At 46.2% G+C, this 21,612-nt stretch overlaps 2 protein-coding genes across 3 annotated transcripts in view; one reads left to right on the top strand and one right to left on the bottom strand.

Annotated features, from left to right (window-relative positions):
* Positions 1–8,655: 8,655 nt before the first annotated feature.
* On the top strand, positions 8,656–11,923 carry NRBF2 (nuclear receptor binding factor 2). The gene is made up of 4 exons (XM_026042997.1): positions 8,656–8,670; positions 8,859–8,943; positions 10,352–10,392; positions 11,028–11,923. Exons 1-4 carry the CDS (start codon positions 8,656–8,658, stop codon positions 11,739–11,741), a joined length of 855 nt encoding a protein of 284 aa, XP_025898782.1. The 3' UTR covers positions 11,742–11,923.
* A 7,633-nt stretch (positions 11,924–19,556) lies between these two features.
* JMJD1C (jumonji domain containing 1C) overlaps positions 19,557–21,612 on the bottom strand; it is a 141,366-nt gene continuing 139,310 nt past the window's right edge. For both annotated transcript variants that reach the window (XM_026043008.1, XM_026043007.1), the window contains 2 exons: positions 20,438–20,569; positions 19,557–20,270 (listed from right to left, as the gene is read on the bottom strand). In XM_026043008.1, the coding sequence (XP_025898793.1) occupies positions 20,181–20,270; positions 20,438–20,569 (222 nt within the window). In that variant the 3' untranslated portion in view covers positions 19,557–20,180. The remainder of the gene's footprint in view (positions 20,271–20,437; positions 20,570–21,612) is intronic.

Below are 21,612 nucleotides of genomic sequence, written 5' to 3' on the forward strand. Positions count from 1 at the left end.
GGAGCCCCGGGAGCCGGGCCGGCCGCGGCGGGAGCCCCGGGAGCCCGCGGGGCTGCCAGAGCTCATGTGCTGCTGCTGCTGCTGCTGGGTGTCAGCTTCACCAGCCCCTCGCCCGCTCCACGCGRGGCCTGTCCGGTGTTCCTGGCTTCCCCGGAGCTTCCCAGGGCGGYGGAGCAGGGAGGGAGCTGTTCCGGTGTGAGCCCGTGGCGCAGGGCCGCTGCGAGGCGCATCCTGTGGCCTCAGACGGCCTTTGCGCTGCGTGTTGAAGAGCCAAGAGAAATGAACTGCGACGGGAGGCAGACAGCCCTGGCAACGGGGTGGGTTTGAAGTCAGACTTGAGAGGTGAGCAGGAGGAATAAAKAGCGAGCTATTTGCAGGTATTAGATTGGCAGTGACCTGCACTACCGCAGAGATGCTGGTGAGCCGCGTTTCTTACCGAGAGCGCTCAGCACGGCTGGCAGGAATGACAGGAGCGTGACCAAAGCCTGGCTCCAGCCGGAGAGGTGGCGGCTCTCTGACCACAACAGGCGTGCCAGTCACCACACCTGACCAGCACCGGCCTGAAAATGAGGCCAAGACACTGCCGTGTAATGGGTGATACAAGGCGGCAGGAGGGGAAGTTACTGTATGTAACCCTAGACAAAAAGATCACGAAACTGCCTGTGCATATGTTCCTATTCCTTTTTTTTTTTCTGAAATGATTATATCCTAAATTACAAAAGAATATCTCTGAAATTCCTGTACAGTGCAGCTATTCATCTTCTCATATGGAAAAGTGAACTGTCTTTTCAGGTTGCACCAAGCACCATGAAAACCCCCAACTAGAGCTTGAATGGGCACAGKACCCTGGTCAGAACACTCCTCCTTTTTTGAAGATGTAAACAGGAGTAATTTGCAGGGGTTTCCTCGAGCTGTCCCATTCACGGGCCCTCTCTAATTGTGTTTGTCAGGTTTGCAATAACATTCAGGGCAGGTGCCATCTTCATTATAATAAGAATATTCATTTAAGTTATTGATACTATCATTTGCTTCTGATTCCTCTCCAAAATGTTCTTTAGTTGCATATTTGAGCAGCAACTTTGACTTGGTGGCGAGGGCACTTCACCATTTTTCTGGGAGAGGTAAACTAAAAAACAAATCCTTAACAATTTTGCAGTCTCCCAACCTGTGTTTGTCCAGCAGTAGGTAGCAGAGGACGTATCTAGTCAATTGTTATTGCAGTAATGGCTTTCAGTTACTGCTTGGGTATTTGGTTATTTGCCTAGACTGCCTAATTGAGGATGATAGCCTCCCATACCTGTTTACCATTTAATTACACTAGATTTCTATCTTCTRAAAGATGCTTATCTCATCACAATATTTCATCCTTATGTATATGGGTATAAGGTAAGGCCTTAAACTATTGGTGATATTTCTTTTCCTTAATAACTTCCTTGTCTTCCCAATTTACTGATTTATAGATGGCATATGACAAATACTGATTTGCTTTTCAGATTTGCATTATCAAACTCTACATCTAAACAGTGTTTACCATTTAACTCACCTTTTCATTTTTTTCAATGAGAAATGTATATATCTCTTTAGAATTAATCCTTCAATCAGTTTTTTTCTAAGTTATTCCTGTGCCTGTGTATACCTTCTTTGTCATCACTGACAAAGAATAAATAATCATTTTGAATGTTAACTCCTTATTTCTTTCGTTTAACCTTTCTTGGCCTTAGGGCTAAAAGTGCCAGTTTGATTTTTCCACTGAACTGTTTTCAAGGTTTCCATTATATATAGAAATAATTCATTTAAGAATAAATAGAAACACCTTTCCCYTCATCCGAGTTCTTAGAACCTGAGAAAGCATTTTGGGGAAGCTTTGATAMTTGAGCATCCAGTTTGGCGCTTCCTCTCCCCCCATAGTGCGCTATGTTTTGCAGACAGGAAACATCATCAAACCTTGAAAGAGTGGGTTTAAGCTCTCATCCTTAGCCTGTTACTAAGAAGGAAACCCATTCTGCAACCCTACAAATGCCATAATTAGGTTGTGCCTTGGAATTCAAAACTGGTGTATGGACCAAGCCCAGTCCCTGCAACTGCAGGCAGCCACACAGTGCCTGTTTAGTCCAGCTGAACGCTTGTTTCACACGTCCTCTGGTGTTGTTAACCAAGACAGMGCAACGCTCTTGGACTAACCTAGTGCAGAAGCACAAAGGCAAGGGTCACGAGGGAGGCCCTGTAAAAGATAAAATTAAAAGCTCTTCTGTTCTAGCTACTGAGTGGACAGTTYCTGTCCTTCAACAAGATTTTGACCTTTAGGTGCGGGGACAGGAGAGATCAGCCAGACACCTGTGAAGTTTTTCCATACTTCAACCATATACAAATGACCACCAGAAGCTTGGAAATAAAATAGTAAAAAATGAAGACAAATAGTACAACAGGCAAGTTTCCTTTTTAGTCCCTTCTTGAGGTTTATACTTAGTCCAACACCCAGAGCTTCAAAGCTCTGCATCCTATACTTTACCATTCCTTTACTCAGTCTCCTGTAAGAAAAGGTTTAAAAATGAAATAAATGCCATAGCTATTTGAAGGCAGAATGATGGGTATAATAAAGTACACAATACATAGAGCGAGAAAGAAATATGAGAGAGGGGAAAAGTTGAAAGTACAGTACTATGAAGTATTGTACCAGAGAGTGAAAGATTTAGATCACTTGCACCARTAAGTTTGAGACTTAACGCCAGCCTGTACCTCTGCTATTTTGATTGGGAAAAYAGGATCATCATGTTACTCTGTGCTTAAAAAACAAGAAGCAAACAAAAGATCCTCACATCCACACACCAAACGCTACCAAATCCTGTTCTACTTCTTCCTCTGATTCTCCATCCCGTCACCCCTCTTGCCCAAATACAGCTCACGTGGAAGATACTATTCCACTCTTCCAGTCTGAGGTTAAAAGAAGGGGACAGATGCACACCATTCTGAATTTAATCCAGAAGAATCAAGCTCATGAGGTTGAAGTAGTAAAGTGGAAGACGCTCTTTCTATAGGAGGCTGTTGCTGGCGCCAGGTGCTTTGCCCCAGGGTGGCAGAAGCCACAGCTCAGCTCTGCACATAGCAGAGTGTCATACTGCAGTTCAGTGCCGCTGAGGGGGGTCAGGTGCCATCCTTAGCGCTAGCAGAGCATCTGTCTGGATCGAGTCACAGGAAATACTGAGGTGATGCACAGGACATTCAGCTGAAGGGCCTGCTCAGCAATAGGCGCGTTACAGAAGCTCAGCAGTGTTGTAGTTAGTCATGTAACCGCTGTTCAGGAACACCTCAGAATATTCTGTTGCCTGTACAGCAATTGGCAGCAGCGCTGAATCAAGAGCATCCTGTAGTTTAGCTAGGGCTGGCTGGCAGCACAATTATGTCATTACGGTATTAGTGCAGTTTGAGTACCCAGCAGCAATATGTGCAATGCCAACGCGACTCAGCAGGATGAGTGCACACACGGTGCTGAGGCGCAAGGTCCACGTGTGAGTAAGCATGCCCAGCAGCATCTGAAGAGCAGAACGAGGGAGKCTCCTGGAGCCACGTTAGAACTAAATGTACCCGTAGACTAACTTAGATTCCAAGGCTATTGTTTACAAATACCTCCACAGTTCAATACAAAGTGTCTAAAAGAGTGCTGAATTGAGAATATGTTCTTATGAGAGTGTCACATCCTTATTTTGCTCTACAATTACAGAAACCTGTAATTTATAGTTGAATCATTATTCTGTAGCCTTGCTAAGTATGGGCTTTCAACAAGAGAAATTTCAGCTAAATTGTGGCTACTGATATTGGCTGAACACCCACAATTTATTTATTTATTTTTTAATAGAATCACTAGCTAACTCCATCTGATTGTAGCAGTTTCCCTCAAATACAGCAAATATTTTTAAGGTGACTTGCTCTTGGTAATAAAGCTACATAGTAGCTTTTCTTTTGTAGTGGCAAACACACTCCTATTTTGTTATTTTTTACTTATAACRTAGCTCCCTGTAAATCTAAACATTCTCCATGATCCTTCTCATTTATCACTCCCACACTACAGTTTCATAGATGGCTGTAGTTTATTCTTGGACTTCCCAGGCCAGGCAGTCCAGCCTACATTCTTCCCGCGTTCCCTTTTCCACTGCGTACGCACACGTGCAAGTCCCATCGTTTCCTGGTGAGAAGGGATTTGAAGAGAAGCAGGGGGAAGGCAGCGCAGCAGCCCTTAGCACCCCCTGAGCGGCTGCTGCAGAARTGCACATGGAAACAAAGCAAATCCCAAAGCAGATCCCTCACATCTCAGAAAATTCCTCCCCTCTTTGCTTAGCAGTGTCAGAGCTTTGTTATTGAGTCTTTCCAGCAAAAAAATCACGAGCACCTACAACTTGTAGCATGAAGCAGACGATGTTAGCAGCGCTGCTTGTAGCTGGGACATTGATGGGCTGCCTCCTTTACAGGCAGCTCTCCACAGGCCCCTCCATCTGTAGCAGCCAGGTTTTCCCGACTTGCTTGGTAACTTTCCTAGTGATCTGCTTCATAGGCATATGATAAATGGATAAACTTCTAGAGGGCCCCTACAATTAGCAAAGACAACAAGGTTAACATTTCTCACAAGGCTTTGTGCCCTGCAGGGCTGTTCCCATTGGGGCAGCAAAGGAAATGGGCACTAGGCTATCCCAGACACAGCAGCACTGCTGCAAATTACTGCTCCTGGGAGAGGGTAGTACATTKCCTGATTTTCTATTTACCACGATTAGATTAGATTACTACAGATGAGATTTTCTAATTTCTAATTACCTTGAAAATATTGTAGGATTGAGGATACTAGTCTTCTTTCCATAAGAGCTAGTAGTGAAATGAAATTATAAGAGAAAAGCTTGTTTTTTTTCCCCAACCTAAAATGGGATCGTGTGGTGATTCTTGAAGCTACYGTGCTTCATCTTACCTAGACAGAAAACTGGCACCACTTTTTCACAGTTTGAGGAAATAGTAGCCTTTCACATGGCCTGTTGCGGGCACCTGATCATCTTGTTTATAGAGCATTAAAATAAACGCTGTGTTAATTTTTGACCTGTTGAAGAAAATTTTAGGTAAAGAGATTTTCTGCATTGCTGCTCTAGGTGGCTGATAAATTTTTCATTCACTTGCTGAAAGGTTGTATGAGTCACCAATTTTGGTTAGCTGGGTAGAGAATCAGGTAGGATCATTCAAGATCGTATCAGCACTAATTTAAAATAAGTATTATACCTTAGCTGCAGTTGGGAAATTGTTCAACTTACCTGTTTCTCTGGTTTGTCCAGAGCAGCTCAGGGATGCAGTGCAACACGCACAAACACCCTAGGAATCAAAAGAGCTAGAGGCTGTTGAGGAAGCTTTTTACCTAGGCCAGGCTTTGCTCACACCTGCTCCCTCTTGGGGGGTCAAGCTGCTCCACCTGTGGGTTTGCCCACTGGGAATTCCTGCCTGGCTGGATTGGGAGGGGCTTCTGAAGGCTCCTGTCAAGCTGCTTCCCCCTCCATTTCCATAGCTCGGTAATAAATTGTAATTATTCTTACAACACAGGGGTTCTGCAGAGATTTGCAACGATGCAAGTGAGACAGGAAGGAGAAACCAGATCTAGGGACCAACTACATTTATGCAGCAGCCGCTTCGCTAACGTCACAGCAGCACAACCAAAGTGAGAGCAGTTCTACTGGAATCTGCTAGGAACCGGCTTAGCCGCTCCGGGGTTGCTGTACCCTCCTCCTCCTAGCGYGCCATCAGGCCAGGAATAAACTCGAAAACCCCTTTTGATAGGACTAGTTCTTCCGCTGCCGGTTGTTGCAGTGGGATGCAGTCCACGCTGAGTTCAGGACGCGTTTCCAGCAGTGCTTTGGATGCTGCGTGCGCCTAAATGTGGCGGGGTGCCGAGACCGTGCCCCGGCGAGGTGAGATRTGGGGGGTTGTCCTGATACGTGTCACATTAAGCACCCAAATACTCCCGTTACAGACCCATTGCTGCCTGCTAGCAAACAGCACCACAGTCTCCTTTAAACTGCCGGTGATGAATATTCTCCCATGAAAATGAGAGAAATTCCATGATCTTTGCACAGTCAACTACTCAGAATAATCACTTGCAGGGTGGAATAAACGAGTAAATGTATCCTTGCCAAGTTGGCAGGAAAATGTACAAAATAAGGATTTTTTTTCCCCTTATGATCAACTGCAAAACACCAGCTTTCTCAAATAAATCTGTGCAAAAAGGCTGCTTTTTTTCCCCTTTCTCTGCTGCTGTTCCTCTTGTTTCTACTGGTGAAATCTGCTGCTCTGCACCAGAATAAGCCAGGCATTTGTGTATTTTAATGTAACAGCAAGAAAGGAATTTTGTCCTTATAATCAACCAGTCCTGTGTGGTTTTTTTTTTTTTTTTCCTTTTTCTTAGCATCTGGTGGTTTTTGGTTTTTTTTTTTTTTTTCCTTTTTCTTAGCATCTGGTGGTTTTTCCTTTGGTTTGTTTTTTTTAGTTTGTTTGTTTCTGCTTGTTTTTTATGTTCTAGCCCAACTGCTTTAGACTCCCTTCAGCTTCTGAGAGTGAACTGAGTTAATTGAGGATGGAAATAATTTAATTGATCAATCAAATAACAACAGATAGATGGTCCTCAAATGTTCTGCATATGCTAAAGTGATTCAAATAGGACTATGCTGCAACAGTGTAAAACATGGAAAAAAAAAAGCCTTGAAAATAACTAGTTTCAGATTCTTCTATGTAGAAACTAATAAATGGAGCCAAGCCTCTGGCTTGCTGAGCTGCTTTATTAGATCTTCTGTCTCCAGATACTCCCTGATTTCAGATTCCCTCGTTGCTTAGCCCTGCCTGTGCAACTTGCAGAAGAAGATGCAAATTTATTGAAAAACGGTTGTTCAAGAACCAGCTCAGGTGTTTTTATGCTCACGCTGCAGCTAACTTGGAAACGGAGGAGCTGCCTCGAGTAGCTGAGGGCCCGGCTCCGTATGAGTTGATGCTCCTCTGTTCATGCTCGTGGGAAATAAGTTTTGTCCTCCTGGCATGTGTCATTTGTAGCAGTCAATAGAAAGAGGCCATAAAATACATGATTTTCCAATGGTGCAGCACTACTTCTGCTGAGATTATTTAATCTCAGGGAAAAAGAAATAGGGAATGTTAGCAACACCATGAGAATAAGCATCCCTATAGTATTTGTTCTGAAGAATCAGAATCAGGATGTGTTTAAAACACTCATTATTAATGCATTAAGTTAGTTTTAGAAAAGCTAGATTCCTGAATCCAATGGTGTAACTGCTGGGGATTGTTTAAGGATAAATGCTGCCCAAAAGAGTGTTTTCCGAAGAAATTAAACTCTTCTGCATTAAAAATGCTCCATTTGTTACCTTATCTGCTTATATCAACTCCCAATCTATTGCCTCATTTGTGGTATCAGAACTACTAAAATTCTAGCAGAAAATTGAATTTATTGCAATATTGTAGATATTGSAGTAAATTTGAAGGTAAATGCTGACAAATAAACTGATCTGAATTTTGAACTTTTTTTAAATGAATGTTARTGCAAGTATCATATCAGGCCTGATAGAAGTGTATTACAGTATTTTTTATGGCTTTTGATGCTTCTGCCAATATTGGGGGAGACAGAGAGAAGTGTAATTCCATAAATAAGGCCTGCAGGAAGCCAGTCATCCTAACGGCTTAGGACATGGACAAATGGTCTCATTTTTATGTATGTATGCATATGTTTTATGTATTATCCTGGAAYATGCTTAAGAGGAGAGTCAATGAATCTTGTATTAACCGAACATCCGAAGCCTGGTACATTTATCTGGTGAAGAGGAGGAACAGAATATTTGWATGGGTCAGAGACAGGGATACACATTTGAAGCTGTCACTTCCTTTTCCTTTAAAAGTTAAGGCAGGTGGGCTCCAGCACAGAGAAACACTAACGTTTAAAGACAAAGAACAGCAAAAACTTGTGTGAGCTGTGTCAGTGTGTTGCGGTGTTGTGCAGAGCTGGTGCTTGGCTCTTCTTGTCCTTTCCCTTGAAACGGAGGCTGCACTAAAGCCGTGCCGGGCAGTGTGTGTGAGTGCCAGCCCTGCGCGTGCGAGTCGTGGCCTTTCCTGTCGCCCGCTTGTCCCTGCGGGAGGACCCTGGAATTCCGTGGAGTTTGTGTCCCGCGGCGAGGCCGGCGCTCCGCGGCGCTGCAGCCGCCTCCGCTCTGCCCTTGCTCGCGGAGCAGGGAGTGCCTGGAGYGCCTGGTGTGCAGCAGGACTCCGTGCTTTTAACCGGGGCTTTGCACCTCGCTTTCAAAGGCAGGTGTGCGGGGAACAAAAAAAGAACAACTTCTCTCCCAGCTTCTTCACGCAAGAGGCAAGGCCTCCTGGCCACGGGGCAGCAGTCAGGTTAGCTCTAAGGTGCAACATTGCTTTTCATTTTCCAGCTACATGGTTCAAATATCTGGCATTCCGCCAGGTGAATTGGTCCTAAGTACTTAAAGTTTCGTGGCTTCTGCAATCTCTTCTTACACAAAAACAGCGAAAGTCTGTGAAGACAAAGGTGTGGGTGCTGAGGAGGAGCTGCAGAGGGATTTCATGGCATTGCAAACACCGTCTYGGCGGCATTTGCAAACTTCATTCCTTGCCTGTATGGTACACGTTCTGGTAAGATGCATGCTAAAGGCAGTATTCATAAAGAAACTAAATCAAAATCCTGAAAGGACTGGGGGACCTGAGCCTGAGAACTGAAATTGGTGCAGGATGCTTAGATGTGCTCACAGCTTTTGCTTTTAAAACAGAAGAAACTACTTGTGGGTTAACCCTCACGGATGTAATGCTCTTCTTGTTTTAAGGCTCATCAGCAGAGCAGAAAAGCAGACCGTTTGCTCGCAGCGGGGAAATATGAGGAAGCAATTTCGTGTCACAAAAAAGCTGCTGGTGAGTACGTATATCTCACATTCCAGCTTTTCACATCTCATTCTAGATTCACCTACTTCGTGTAGGTAAAGTACCTAGTAACTTGCAGAGTACTCTTTTTTAACTTAAAATATGAATTGATTTTTTGGTCCAGATCAAAGTCCCCTTTGGTCATCTGTTCTCTAATATGAACAACTATATCCAGAAGTTTCCAAAGTTGATTTTTTGGGGCCTTAGACATATATTTTTTTAACTAAGGGGTTTATTTACTTTGGTTTTCTAATGTCTCAATCAAGACAGCGTACCCGCTGCTAAAGGGCAGTCAGGTCAGCTCTGCTAGAGCCCAGCGAAAGGGCAGATTGCACTGGGGCCTTGGCACTGCCCCTGGCAGCCCTCTCGTAACTGAGGTTTTGTTCTCTACCTGTCCAGCTAACGAGTCACACTTAATTATCTGCGCTTCAGTCCATGAGCTGGCTGACAAGGTGCAGCAACCACCTGGCAGAAGAAGAAAGAGAATGTCTTAATTGGTGCAACAAGTGGGACATTGCCAGTGACAGGATGTGTATGGAGACAAAACAAGTGGTTACTCTGAACATTGTAACCTAGATACCAGGCATTCTGGCTTCCCATTCATAAATGCCATAAATAAATAAAAACAACCTAGTAATTTATTTGGTATTTATGAATGCTGAGAGCAATGAGGGATGGCACTTAAGTTCTAATATACAGACTTCATGTTTTTGTTCCTTCTTGTCACATACTAAGACAAACCAAAAATACTTSGAATGTTTCTTGTTCTTCAGTGGATGATTCTGCACCATTATATTTCATCTTTCTGAATTTGATTAAGAATTTYTTATCCCTCTTTTGTCGTTTTCAGCACTAGCAAGATAGATGCAAAGACTCAAGAACTGCTCTAGGCAGCTCTTCTGGCTTGGAGGGGAAGTTGATGAAAAAGTGGGTAGCTGTGATGAGGGACTACAGTCCAGGAACGTACCTAAAAAAGCTTTGCTTCATAATTTTGGCCTATAATGAGGGAGGATTTTACTTACATGCATGTTAAGGAAAAGCGTTGCATCCTAGTGCTGACTTGTGTAGCTTCCACTCATAGGGAAGTTGTTCTTCCGGGCATTTTCTGGAAATGCCCATCACAGTGGGCTGGAGTCATCCTCTGAAGACCAAATTGGAACCACCTGAGCTGTCACGATGCAATGGCCAGGATGTAGCATGTGTTAGATAATCTTACGGTAACGTTTTTAGACTCTGGAAAAATAGAATGTGTTGCCCGCCCCTGTAATTTGGTGAAGGTTTTGGCTTTCTCCTGCTGCTTTCGCCTCGCAGTTCGGAACACGTAAGGCCTGCAGCTTTTCCTCAGGCCAGGCGCAGGTTTTGTAACGCGCTCTCCTCTCTCCCCGTGCTCTCTCCGCAGCCTACCTGACGGACGCCATGAAGCTGACGCAGTCGGAGCAGGTGGGCGCCGCGCGGCCCCATGGGCTCGTGTCCTGCGCGGGGGTGCCGGGGCGGCCCTGCGCCCCCCTCGTGTGCTGCTCAGAGCTGCCCGTGCATGCAGGGATGCCCGTGGATGCAGGGCCTCCGCTCTGCTCACACCGACCACAGCAGCAGCCTTCGAGTCCAGGCAATATGAACACAGTCCCCACAGTCCCCGCTTCAGCGCTGGTCGGACACATGTGGCATCTGCCTGTCCCACCAAGGGCCGTTCTTACAGAAAATCTGTAACCCCTTTCTCAGGTGGTTCCTGTGAGCTATTAAATATCCTCTTTCCTTTAAATATGGCCACATCATTCTGGACCATATTAGGCATTGGGACACTTTTCTGCTTAGTGGTGTTATTAGTATGTTAAAACTTGGTCCTTAATAATAGCCCTAGTGATGATAAATTTGGAGGACATATCTGAATTTCTCATGTTGTGCAAGAAGGGAGAGCTCCTGGATGGATTTAGCATCTGAATAGCAAAAGCCTTGGTCCCTGGGACGTGCCGTGATGCTGGTTCTGTAAACGTTTGCGTGAACAAAACTTCACGTGCATGAATATGCAGTAGGATTAGGCACCACCTGCTGATTTGTTTACTCTTGTTCCTGCACAGGCACAGCTATCACTGGAATTACAAAGGGACAGTCACCTGAAACAGCTGCTGCTCATCCAGGAGAGGTGGAAAAGGGCAAAGCGAGAGGAGAAGCTGAAAGCCCAGCAGCAGGCTGACAAGGACGCCGCGGCGCATCTTCAGACCTCCTCTAAGCCGCCTGCTGAGGAATCTGATGATCCAAACGTGTTGGTTCCTGTTACTCAGAAGTACAGTCCTTCTGCAGAGAAACATCTACAGAATATTCAGGGTGTCTTTGACAGGGACCCGGATACGCTATTGTTTCTGCTTCAGAAAAAAAAAGAGCCATTGGAGGCATGTATTGGGAGTAAGGCTCCAAAAGATGACAAAACGATAATAGAAGAGCAGGCAACCAAAATTGCAGATTTGAAACGGCATATAGAATTTCTTGTAGCTGAAAATGAGAGATTAAGGAGAGAGAATAAGCAGTTAAAAGCAGAAAGAGCTAGACTCCAAAAATCTCCAGTAGAGAAGGAGTTGGATGTAGATGCTGACTTCGTAGAGAAGTCAGAGTTGTGGGGTCTGCAGCAACATTCAGAAGCCTCTTCAGCTGCGAGTTGGCAGAAGTTTGGAGCAGCTGCTGGGAAGGCAAAGGACATTCCCATACCCAACCTTCCTCCCCTGGACATCCCGTCCCCGGAACTGCCCCTGCTGGAATTTTCTGAAGATATTCTGAAAGGACTGATGAATAGTTAAAAAAAAAAAAAAAAAACAACAGGAAAAGTGCTCAATGTAGTTATCCAAACTGAGAAAAGGGAAAACCACCAGGACAATGATGATGTGAGGGCAGAAACATCTAACTCAATCCTACTGTTGGAGAAAAGGCATTAAAGCAACTTTGTTACTGTGAAATACACATCATATCTGATCTACTTCATGAAATTTAAAGGTACCATGATTGGTATAAGAGGATGGGCTCTTTAGGCTTTCTCCCAATGTTTCAAACCAAATGACTGCCTGGAGAATGTTTCCAATAACACAATCCTTCAGGGTTTTAAAGTATGCTATATGTAATAGTTATCTATAATGCCATAAATGATGGTGCAGAACTTAACTGTTATGGTTGCCAGTTGGCTGCCACTTGATATTGAAAAATGCTTTCTAGCATGAATTTGTGCATTTCATTATGCATAACTGTTAATTCAGATACGGTGCAATTTATACACCTCCTAGGTTGATTAATGTGCCACGCTCTACACTCCTGACCAGGCTAACCTCAAGTCAGGGGAGAGAAACGTTTCCATTCTGTGAAGGAACCAACTTACTCGTTCTGCTGAGGTTTCATTTGGGTTCTCTGTTTACATAACTAATCAGGTGCATTGAATCTAGCTATTGGTTTCAGTATAAAGTGACATGGTTTAAAAAGAAAATCTATACTTAAGGAAAAATACCCTTTTTGTTTTCAGTGATGCGTGAGTGGAAGTAATTCTAGCTGGCAGTATTTGATTGGAAGAAAAATTGTTTACAGCTTAACCTGATTCAAAAAGGATATGAAAATAAAAACCAAGGTGTTTTGACACTAACTATAAGTGCGTAAAATCTCTATAAATGTTGCAGAGTATATAAAAAAAGATTTATACTAACTGTGTTAGTAAACATGTACAACCGAACTTGTGCGTGTTCCTCCTTGAGCAGGCGCTGGAAAGCTGGGTTGGGTGCCCAGGGCTTTGCTCGCAGGTGGGGCGCCGCCGCTCGCAGCTCGGCGGGGCAGGAGGAGAGCRCGCGGCGCCGCAGCCACAGCCGCCACAGCCACATCCACCGCATCCGCCGCATCCGTGTCTGCCGCATCCGCAGCCCCAGCCGGTCAGAGCCCTGCGGCGGCGCTGCCTCCGCCCGGCTTTGCTGCCCTCGGGGCTGCRCCCTGGGGAGCCACGCGCTCCTCCTGGGGAGCGAGGAGCTCCCGTCAGCTCCCCCAGCCTGACCTTCTCCTCCTCTCCACAAGGTGAGCTGTCCCGCTAGGGAGCATTTTGCTTCCAGGATACGCCCGAACAAAGAACACTCCCATGCCGTGCAGCTTCTCCGCAGGAGACGGCCCTTGGAGTCCTAGAGGAGCTGCCTGCCGCCGGGCCGGTGCGGGAGGCTCGTCCCGCTGCGCGGCCGTGTCCGTGTCAGCTTTGTGCTGGTGTCGCTCAGCGCGCGGCTGCGCAGGACACCTGGGATGACCTCAGCTAGGCCGAGTGGGTCTCCCTTGGCTATGCTCACGTGAGGATGAGCTGTTGTGTCCAGCCAGTGCTGCCTATCTGGCTTTTACAGATGGTAGGTCAGTAGTTCACAGTACTTCTATTCATACCACTGAAACACAGAAAACAGGATGTGCTCATGAGAAGGAAATTAACTTTTTTAAGCGCTCATCTAATTTCACATTTATGTCTAAATGTTAGACATAAGCAGCCATTTCAGCTGTCTCTGCAAACAGCAGCTACAGGAGTTAGGTTCCCCCGGCACACTGCAGGGAACAGTTTTTCGCCTGCTACCTCTGCAGACGAGGCAGGATCTTCATGGGGGAAGGGGAGCTCCAAGCTGTACCCGCTGTTCCTCCGGCTGAGCTGTTTGCCACTCACCAGTTCTGTTAATGGCCTCMTGGCTCTGCTCCATGCGGTGGGTGATGCGGCAGGAGGGCGGCAGCGCTGTGCGGGCGGCGCGGAGCTCCCGGGCTGCGCGCGGAGCCGGGCCGGCGGCGGCGCCGCCTCCTGCCGCTGCACCCTCGGCTGCAGCCCTCGGGCACGGCCGGCCTGCGCTCGGCACCCCTCCTGGCGGCACCGGAGGGCCCTAAAGCCTCAACCTGCAGCAGTGGCTGTGCCTGCCTAGAGAGGGCAGATGTCAGCTATGAAAGAAGATGAAACACTGTAATTTTATCAAGTAAGCAGAAGAATATTCCGAAGAATAAATGACAAAAATTGTCATAAAGAATATTCACCTATATGTATGTGTGTGTGTGTGTATATAAAATAAATATATAAAAAATAAATATATATAAAATATATAAATATAAAAATATATATAAATAWGTAAAAAGATATATATAGTTTATAGAAATATATAAAATATATATATTATAAATAAAAAAGTATTTTCTTTATATATATATATTTTTTATATATATATATATATACACACACACACACACACCCAAGATCTGTCAGTACTTCATTTAAGCTGTAATAATTTTTGAACTACTTTAAACTTTTTAGCTTGAGTTCCTGTATCGTGAAAGTTAGAAAGAAGCACCCGCCTTCCCTGCACCTCTGCACTGGTTTGCTCTGTGCTTACCCACTCTTGCTCACTTCCATCTCCTAAGTGCACTTAATCCTTTCCCCCGCTCCTCATTTCCCTTTTTCCTACCACTTCCTCCACAAGATGAAGCTACCAGACGTACACCTCAGAGAGCGACCATGAAGTGGCAGGAGGGCAGGGAGCGTTTTCTCTCTTGCTAATTGCCGCTACTTCTGCTCCTGTTCCAGGCTGAATTTCTGTGAGCCTGAGCAGCTCGGGGGCGCGGAGCGCGTTGGGGCRCGTTTCTTTGCCAAAGATGCCATCTCGTGGATATCCAGCATCCTGCCTGCTTGCATTAACACAGAGAGCCCCTGCTGCTTGCTACACAGCAGTCTTCTTTCCTACCATTTTAGCAGCCTGATTCTTAAAGTCTTTCAAGAATAAAATATATAGTATGGAATGTGAATACCATACGTAATGYAAGCAATTTAGCCATTTATCTTTGTGCACGAACTTAGCAGCAACAACAAGGTGATCGCTTACGAGCGGCGCACGGTGTGAAACTCAAAGCCCGTCGCAGGGGGCAGGGAGACTCCCCTAGGCTTTGAGTCTGGCCTGGGTGGTTTCACACTGCACACAGCTCAAAACTCTGGTGGTTGATTATTTCAAAGCGTCCACCATGAACCAATTTTAAACATGTGTCCAGACACTGACTTCTATTCATAGACTTCGCTTCACCACAGAAACCACTGTTGTCTTGAAACACAGAAATATTATCCCTGGTGAATGCAGCCAACATGTGTTTTGCAAAATGAAATGTAATTACACAATCTCTGACTATATCCCCACAGAAGGGGAAACCAGAGAAAGGCAGCTGGGAAGCAACGTGGACTCTCTTGAGAATAAAATCTGCAGACTGCACCACCAGTTGCTACTTAAAATGACAGCTCAACCCAGAATACAGAAGTGTCGGGTTTTACATTTTGGTTTTATATAAAAGGAAAAGAGAATCTTGTGACTTCTTCCTCTGAGAGCATTTCAGTTTTCAGGAACTCTTTGGCTTTCAGTTCCCTTCCTGCTCTCATGTCAACAGCCCAATTTCCCCATCTGCAGCTCCCACCGAGCTGCCCTGGCTGCCGGTGGCTGCCGCACCAGAATTCCCTGTGCAAACACCACAATTCCCTGCACAAACACCAGAACTCCCTGCGCAAACACCAGAATTCCCTGCGCAAACACCAGAACTCCCTGCACAAATGTACCAAGGCAGGAGATGGGGTCTCTGGTGGCAGCCGTGCACTCGCAACAACTCTGCCGCTCACATCACATAGTTGGGGGAGAAAAAAGGGCAGAAATTTGGAAATAGCTGCTGAAATCCCTTATTGAACAGGACTGAAAATATGGAAGAAATAAGAAGTCCCAAGAGAACTAACCAAAAGTAATCAGAACGGCTCTGGTGGCTGCGACACATGAGCTCTGGGCTGGGGAACACTTGCCCAACTCTCCCGCCTGGCCATGCAGCACACGGAGTTTAACTGTATGGAAAGGAATTCGCTGCTCCCTGCAGACAGGGAGCTGCCGCCGGCTTCCACCCACCTTCTTTCTCGCCTCACGTGTGTTTTACAATCTAGACGTAACCTGAACTTGCTCAGGCGTTCTGTCCTGTGAGATGTTCCCTCAGGCCCATTTGCTGCTGACATTAAGGTATTATTAAGATCAAACAATATAAAATCCTTAGAGCTTTAAAAATACAGGATATCCTGCCTCAGAGCTACCAAAATCTACTCTCTAATTCCACTAAGGAAGCACAGAGCAACAATAAAAACACATGTCTTGGGACTGGAACAAGAGGCAGGCATCTATGTCAAGAACATACTGCATTAGTATGGTTGGAAGGTACCAGGAAAGCTCACTTGGAAACTTAGCAGTAAAAATCTTCCTCTCCATCACTGCAGCTGTAGAAAGCTCCAAGTTCAAAACACAACCACCCATGCGCAACCCATCAGGTAAAACACGCCTTCAGTTTACCCCCAGACCAGCTCTCCTACTAGCTATATTTAGATTCTAACTTCCTCTTGGAAACCTACTAACCCAAAAGAAAAAAGCGCCATTGAGTTTGCGTGGGCTTCACACACCACAGATCACTTGTTGCCCTCGCTCAGAGGTTCCCGGCCACCCGGCTGGGCTGGAACAACAGGGATGTGGCCGCGGACACTGCGAGCTCCCCGGCACGCCCGGGGAGCCAAGGGGGAGGCGGCAAAGGGCGAGCGGGGAGCTGGAAAGCAGGAGCGCAGGGMGGGATCCCGGGGGAGCCCGCGCACCGGCCGCCCCTCCGGCGGGGCCCGACGCCCTGGACCGTCCCGGCGAGCGCGGCAGCGGGTTCGAGGTTGACGMGGGAGGGGTACAAACCAAACGCTGCTTACCAGAAAGGGCAGAGCACACGAGGACACAGTCCCCTTCTCATGGAGGGGGTGGGTTTACACCTGTGGATCTGAGCAATTTCCAAGGAGCTGGAAAGGCAGAGTAAGCAGAGTTAAACATCTAAACCTTATAACCYGATTTCTCTGACATACAGAACACAGACCATGAGATTTCACTGCCAGCAAATCCAGTAATTCTTGTTTTGAGCTAAAACACGTCACAGACAACCACCTACGCCAAAAGGGCTGTTAYAGCACTCCCGCTTTACTGTTAATTAGTTCTTTATTAATAACACCTACAGGGCAAATGGGGAGAATGTTGCCTTGCTCCTTTCATGTGTGGCAGTGAAGTGGACAAGCACCACGAGGTGGTCCTGGGGAGGGGTGAGGGAGCAGGAACATGGGGCAAAGGGGGGTCGCAGATTTGTGGGGTCTCTAGAGCTTTCAAATGTGAGAAAACAGAGCTGAAGAGTTTCATGAAGAGCAAAGCAGAGCAGGAAAGATCTCCATGTGAGCAGGAAGGTGGCAGGAAGACACGATACTTCACATGGCTGCTCCAGAGGCAGCTGACACTGCTCTCAGAAACCTCTAGCTGACACCAGTGCTTTGGGCTGCCTCAAAATAATTAAGATTTTAGATCATAAAAAGAAAACTCACAAGGAATTTTCAGGAAAGGAACAGAAACTTTCCCTGTGCAGCCTCAGAGCTTGGAGGGGGGCAGCAGGGAGAGCCGCGCTGGAAACGTCCGGCTCGGCACCCGTCCCGGCCAGACACAACGCTCGGAGGCGCCGAGCGGGCGGTCTGGATCGTTAGGTACCCACGAGAAGGGAGCTGGGCCCCKCCTCGGCGCCTGCGCGGCCGCTGCCCTCATGTTCTGCGGCCTGCTATGGGGCGCCGCGCGCCTGCGGGCGGCCCCGCTGAGGCACCGCAGGCCCCGGCCCGGCCGCTCTTGGCCTGGCCTGGCGGCTCCCGCCGGCTCCTCCGGCCCTTCCCGGGAAGCACCGGCAGTGCTGTGGGCACCGTGGCCAAGCTGCGAGCACAGGCAAAGGGCTTTCACACGCTGCTAATCCCTGAGATTTACCTCTTAGCCACAATTTTTAAAAACTAAACATGTAGCATAACCACAGCATCAATTTACCACATACCAGCTCTCCTAAGCAAGCGGATAGCTGATTCTATAGTGAAATCCTTATCTACACAGCTCAAACTGATTTTTAAATCGTATTTATTCTTGCTKCTAAGGAAGCGGGGAAGCTCTACTTACCCAGCGTCATGCAGCACTTCAGGTAACACTTCAGGCGCTTGATCCCACCAGCTTCGTCTCTCCAAAACATCTTAAAAACCTGTCAAAATATCAGCCTTTCAGAGACAGTTCTTGCTCCTTCTCCATCAGTTTAATCCACTCGTGATTTTGCTGCTTAACTTCTACAACGACCTTAAGGACTAGGCAGAAGGAAAAAGAAAAAAACAAAAGAAGGAACATTGAGAAGGTCATAAAGGAAGGAACCTGGATACCTCTACTAGGGAAGCAGTAGCAACCCGCCTCCCGCTCTCCGTGCTCTCCTTGGAGGCCTTCCGGCCTCCTCGCTCCCTCCGGCCTCGCTCCCTGTGGCCGGGGCCGCCCACCGTGTGGACAAGGCCGGGCCGGGGGCGGCCGCCCCGCGGGTGCTGCGATCCGGCCCGGAGGGTCAGGCGGCGGCGGCGGCCGCGACGCAGGCCAAACTGCTCCCAAGTACCAAAMACAACTCGACAAAACTCGGCTTGGGGGAAAATACTTACAATGATGGCTAAAATGCACTGATTAGATATCCTAAACTTTAAAAAAKCAGCTTCCTCCGAAGTCCACCTGTGCTGAAGGAAATGTACGTTGGCAGGCTTGGCATTTTCAGCGAACAGTCTAGGTCTGTGCTAAAATCAGAACTGGGGAAGATGCTACATACACGTAACTGGGTMTGAGCCTGAGAGTCAGCTGCCAAGCACACTAAAATCCACCCTTCCTTCGCAGCTTCAAACAAATCCCAACATCCAAACGAGTTTAAATAAAGACTTTTTAGCTAAAAAGAACAAGAAATTGCTGCTCCTTCAGATAAAGTACACAAGTCTTTTCACATTTTGTTACGCGCCTTGCCTCACGACCCGTGGGCTGGCAAACACATCTACAATTGAATACCTCAATAGCTCCGGTAATTTGCAAAGTCTACATACAGTTTAGCTTTTCAAACTCATGCAATCAGCCAGAATTCTACTCACTTCTCTAACAAGTTTTATCATTATTAAATAAATGTGCATATTTCTAAAAAAAAACAACAAAATCTACTAGTTTGCACTATTTCTTAAACAGTCGACCTAAGATGCTCTAAAAAAGAAAAATGCTCTGTGAAAATTCCCTTTCCCCTTCACCCAAAGAAAGTGTTGGATTATTAAAGACAGAACATAAAGAACGTTTCAATTATTTTATTCTTAACGAGAGGCTCTTTTTTGGCTCAGCCATTTGAACTGTGCTCCAGCACTTCCCTTAGCAGTTTCCTCGGAGGCCCGGAGAGGGCAGACCGGTGCACATGAACCAAGGCAGAACATTTCAAGCGTTACAACAAGCGACACTAAAGCAGATGCATTTGCAGTTACTGTGAACGAACAACTCGGGCTACCACAAATGTGCCACAAACATAAAAAACGAACACAATGAGACAACATTTGATAAAGTCATTTTAATGGAAAATGTAAAACCCCTTTCAACTTCAATGTACAAAGCATGTGTAACACTTGCACTTTTAACAAATTAAAGCAAGCCAATGTTTTAAAAAAATACATCATTGAATGTATATATGTATATATTTACATAGCATATTAAGTTTAATATTTAGCTTTAAAAGTTCACATAAATTTTACCAAAATGAGACAATTTTTAAATAAATTACACCTTTTGAAAACGTTTAATTGTACACTGAATAGCTTCAATAAAATACTGAAGTGTCTGTATTTAATATCTACTTTATATACTTTATATTTTACAAAGTTTACAATTATTTGGCAGTAATTTTCAGATTATGACATGACTGCTGTGCGGACTCAGCAAGATCCCAAATGCAGGCAATAGCTGGTGTTTGTGTCCTACTCTCACAGTAACTGTCTCAATGTAGTGAAAAATATCTGAATTAGTTTAGCAAACTGTACAAGTCACATTTACATTTGATCAACAATATAGCATAGAATTTTGTGTTTTTTTTTCCAAAAATAAATACATCATCTTAAATCTTTGACATTTCACAAACTTCATATACATTATAATACAGGAGACAGCAGAAGGCTGCTTGTTTGTTAAAGTCTAACATGTAATCACAGTGGCTGTGATATGAAGCTCTACCGTTGCAGTGTCATTAACAAGTAAATACGATGACTATTCTCTTGGCACTGATGGTTTGTGAAGCTTAAATTAGTGTGCATACTGCTCATATATTAGAAAAATAACCTCCACTTGATGGTCACACAGAAAGGTTGAGAGCACTTAGCTTTCTTCCATGTCCTCCATTTCACTTTCATGAATCTTCAAAGCTCTCACCATTTCTTTAACCGCGTGATACAAGATATTTTTAACCTGCAAAAATACCAGATACATTTTCAGTAAGGAGATGTGAAAATAAGCCACAATGTGAATTTTCACAACGTGAAAATAAGCCATTCCCGCGAGGCGGGAGCAGCTCCGCGCGCCGCAGTGCAGGGCAGCGAGCCGAGCGCGGCCCTCCCGCGCACCTTGGCTCCTACCTGCAGTTTATCATCGTAATTGATCTCCTCCTTCGACAGCCTCAGTTCCTGCGTCAGGTGGAATGACTGTACGAGGTGTTCGGGAGACACAAAGTCTTCGGTTACGTGAACACAGCTGTGAAAATTCTGCACCTATCCAAAACAAGACCAAGAAAAGACTGAGAATTAATGCTTGGAGCTTATTCTTAGCTGGAGAGGGCCTCCAGACCTCCCACACCACGGGCTTGTCAGACTAAGGGGAGCCTGTGCAGGTCTCACGCCACAGCCACTCCGGGTATGTGAGGCCACGGGCCTGCTCCCGGTGATGGGCTCAGGTGGAGAGCTGCCCTTCCGTGTCCCCAGCGCTTCCTTCATGGATGAGAGGCAGCTAAGGAGAAAAACAGACACCACGTCCAGCCCCCTGGGTTGCCGGGGGATGGCAAGAGAAAGGAGCAAACGCTTAGCTGGGACCTTCCGACTGTGATCTCCGTATCACCATTAGAAATGTTTTCCCTACTAAACCTTTATGATTATACATTCTCCTGAGCATAGTGCACAAAACCTTTTCCCAGATTTGTGCAACCCCAATTCTGCCAAGGGACCACAGCTCCTGGGGTGGCGAGGAGCTGCCGTCACCATCTTATCAACGTGCAGTTCCCCAACACTCGCTACCTGTCAAGTCCTGCGTTTTCAAGATGACACTGAACAAAATCCAGAATGTTTCAATGCAYGGTCTAACGTTTCCAATGTGGTGTGAGAGGCACAACAGAGTTTTTGTGTTTACACATTTGAAAACAGCACTGWTTTTTTTTCCTCCAAAAACACTGTTTAGCTGGGCCTGTTATCACTTCACAAGTAGCTCGGTACCATGAGGTGTCAGACAACAGTCACTAACAAGGGGCACGAAGCAGCAGGTCCCCTGCGGGTTCATCAGAGCAGTGATGGAGGCAGATGGAGACGCAGGCGGCCAGTGGGTCCGGGGCCGCCTCTGTCCGCAGCCGGCACAGGGGCCATTCCCAGGGCCTCAGCCCCGGCCTCCCTCCCGCTCCRCTCCGCCTGCGGCCCTCAGGCCTCCCTCCCCGCCTCTAAAAAGGTATTTTTAGAATTTGGATGAGAAGTAATCACTGGATTAAGATCATGGCAGGCCCTCTATTCCCTTTACAGTGTGGCAAACACCGGGAAATAATACCTGGAAC

The sequence above is a fragment of the Nothoprocta perdicaria genome, unplaced genomic scaffold (genome assembly GCF_003342845.1).
Source record: "Nothoprocta perdicaria isolate Ctin4 unplaced genomic scaffold, notPer1 scaffold_32, whole genome shotgun sequence".
Lineage (NCBI taxonomy): Eukaryota > Metazoa > Chordata > Aves > Tinamiformes > Tinamidae > Nothoprocta > Nothoprocta perdicaria.

Excerpts from the sequence above, each read along its gene's own strand:
- NRBF2 (XM_026042997.1), top strand. Across the intron at positions 8,944-10,351 it reads GTGTCACAAAAAAGCTGCTG|CCTACCTGACGGACGCCATG; the intron begins GTGAGTACGTAT and ends CTCTCTCCGCAG. Across the intron at positions 10,393-11,027 it reads AGCTGACGCAGTCGGAGCAG|GCACAGCTATCACTGGAATT; the intron begins GTGGGCGCCGCG and ends GTTCCTGCACAG.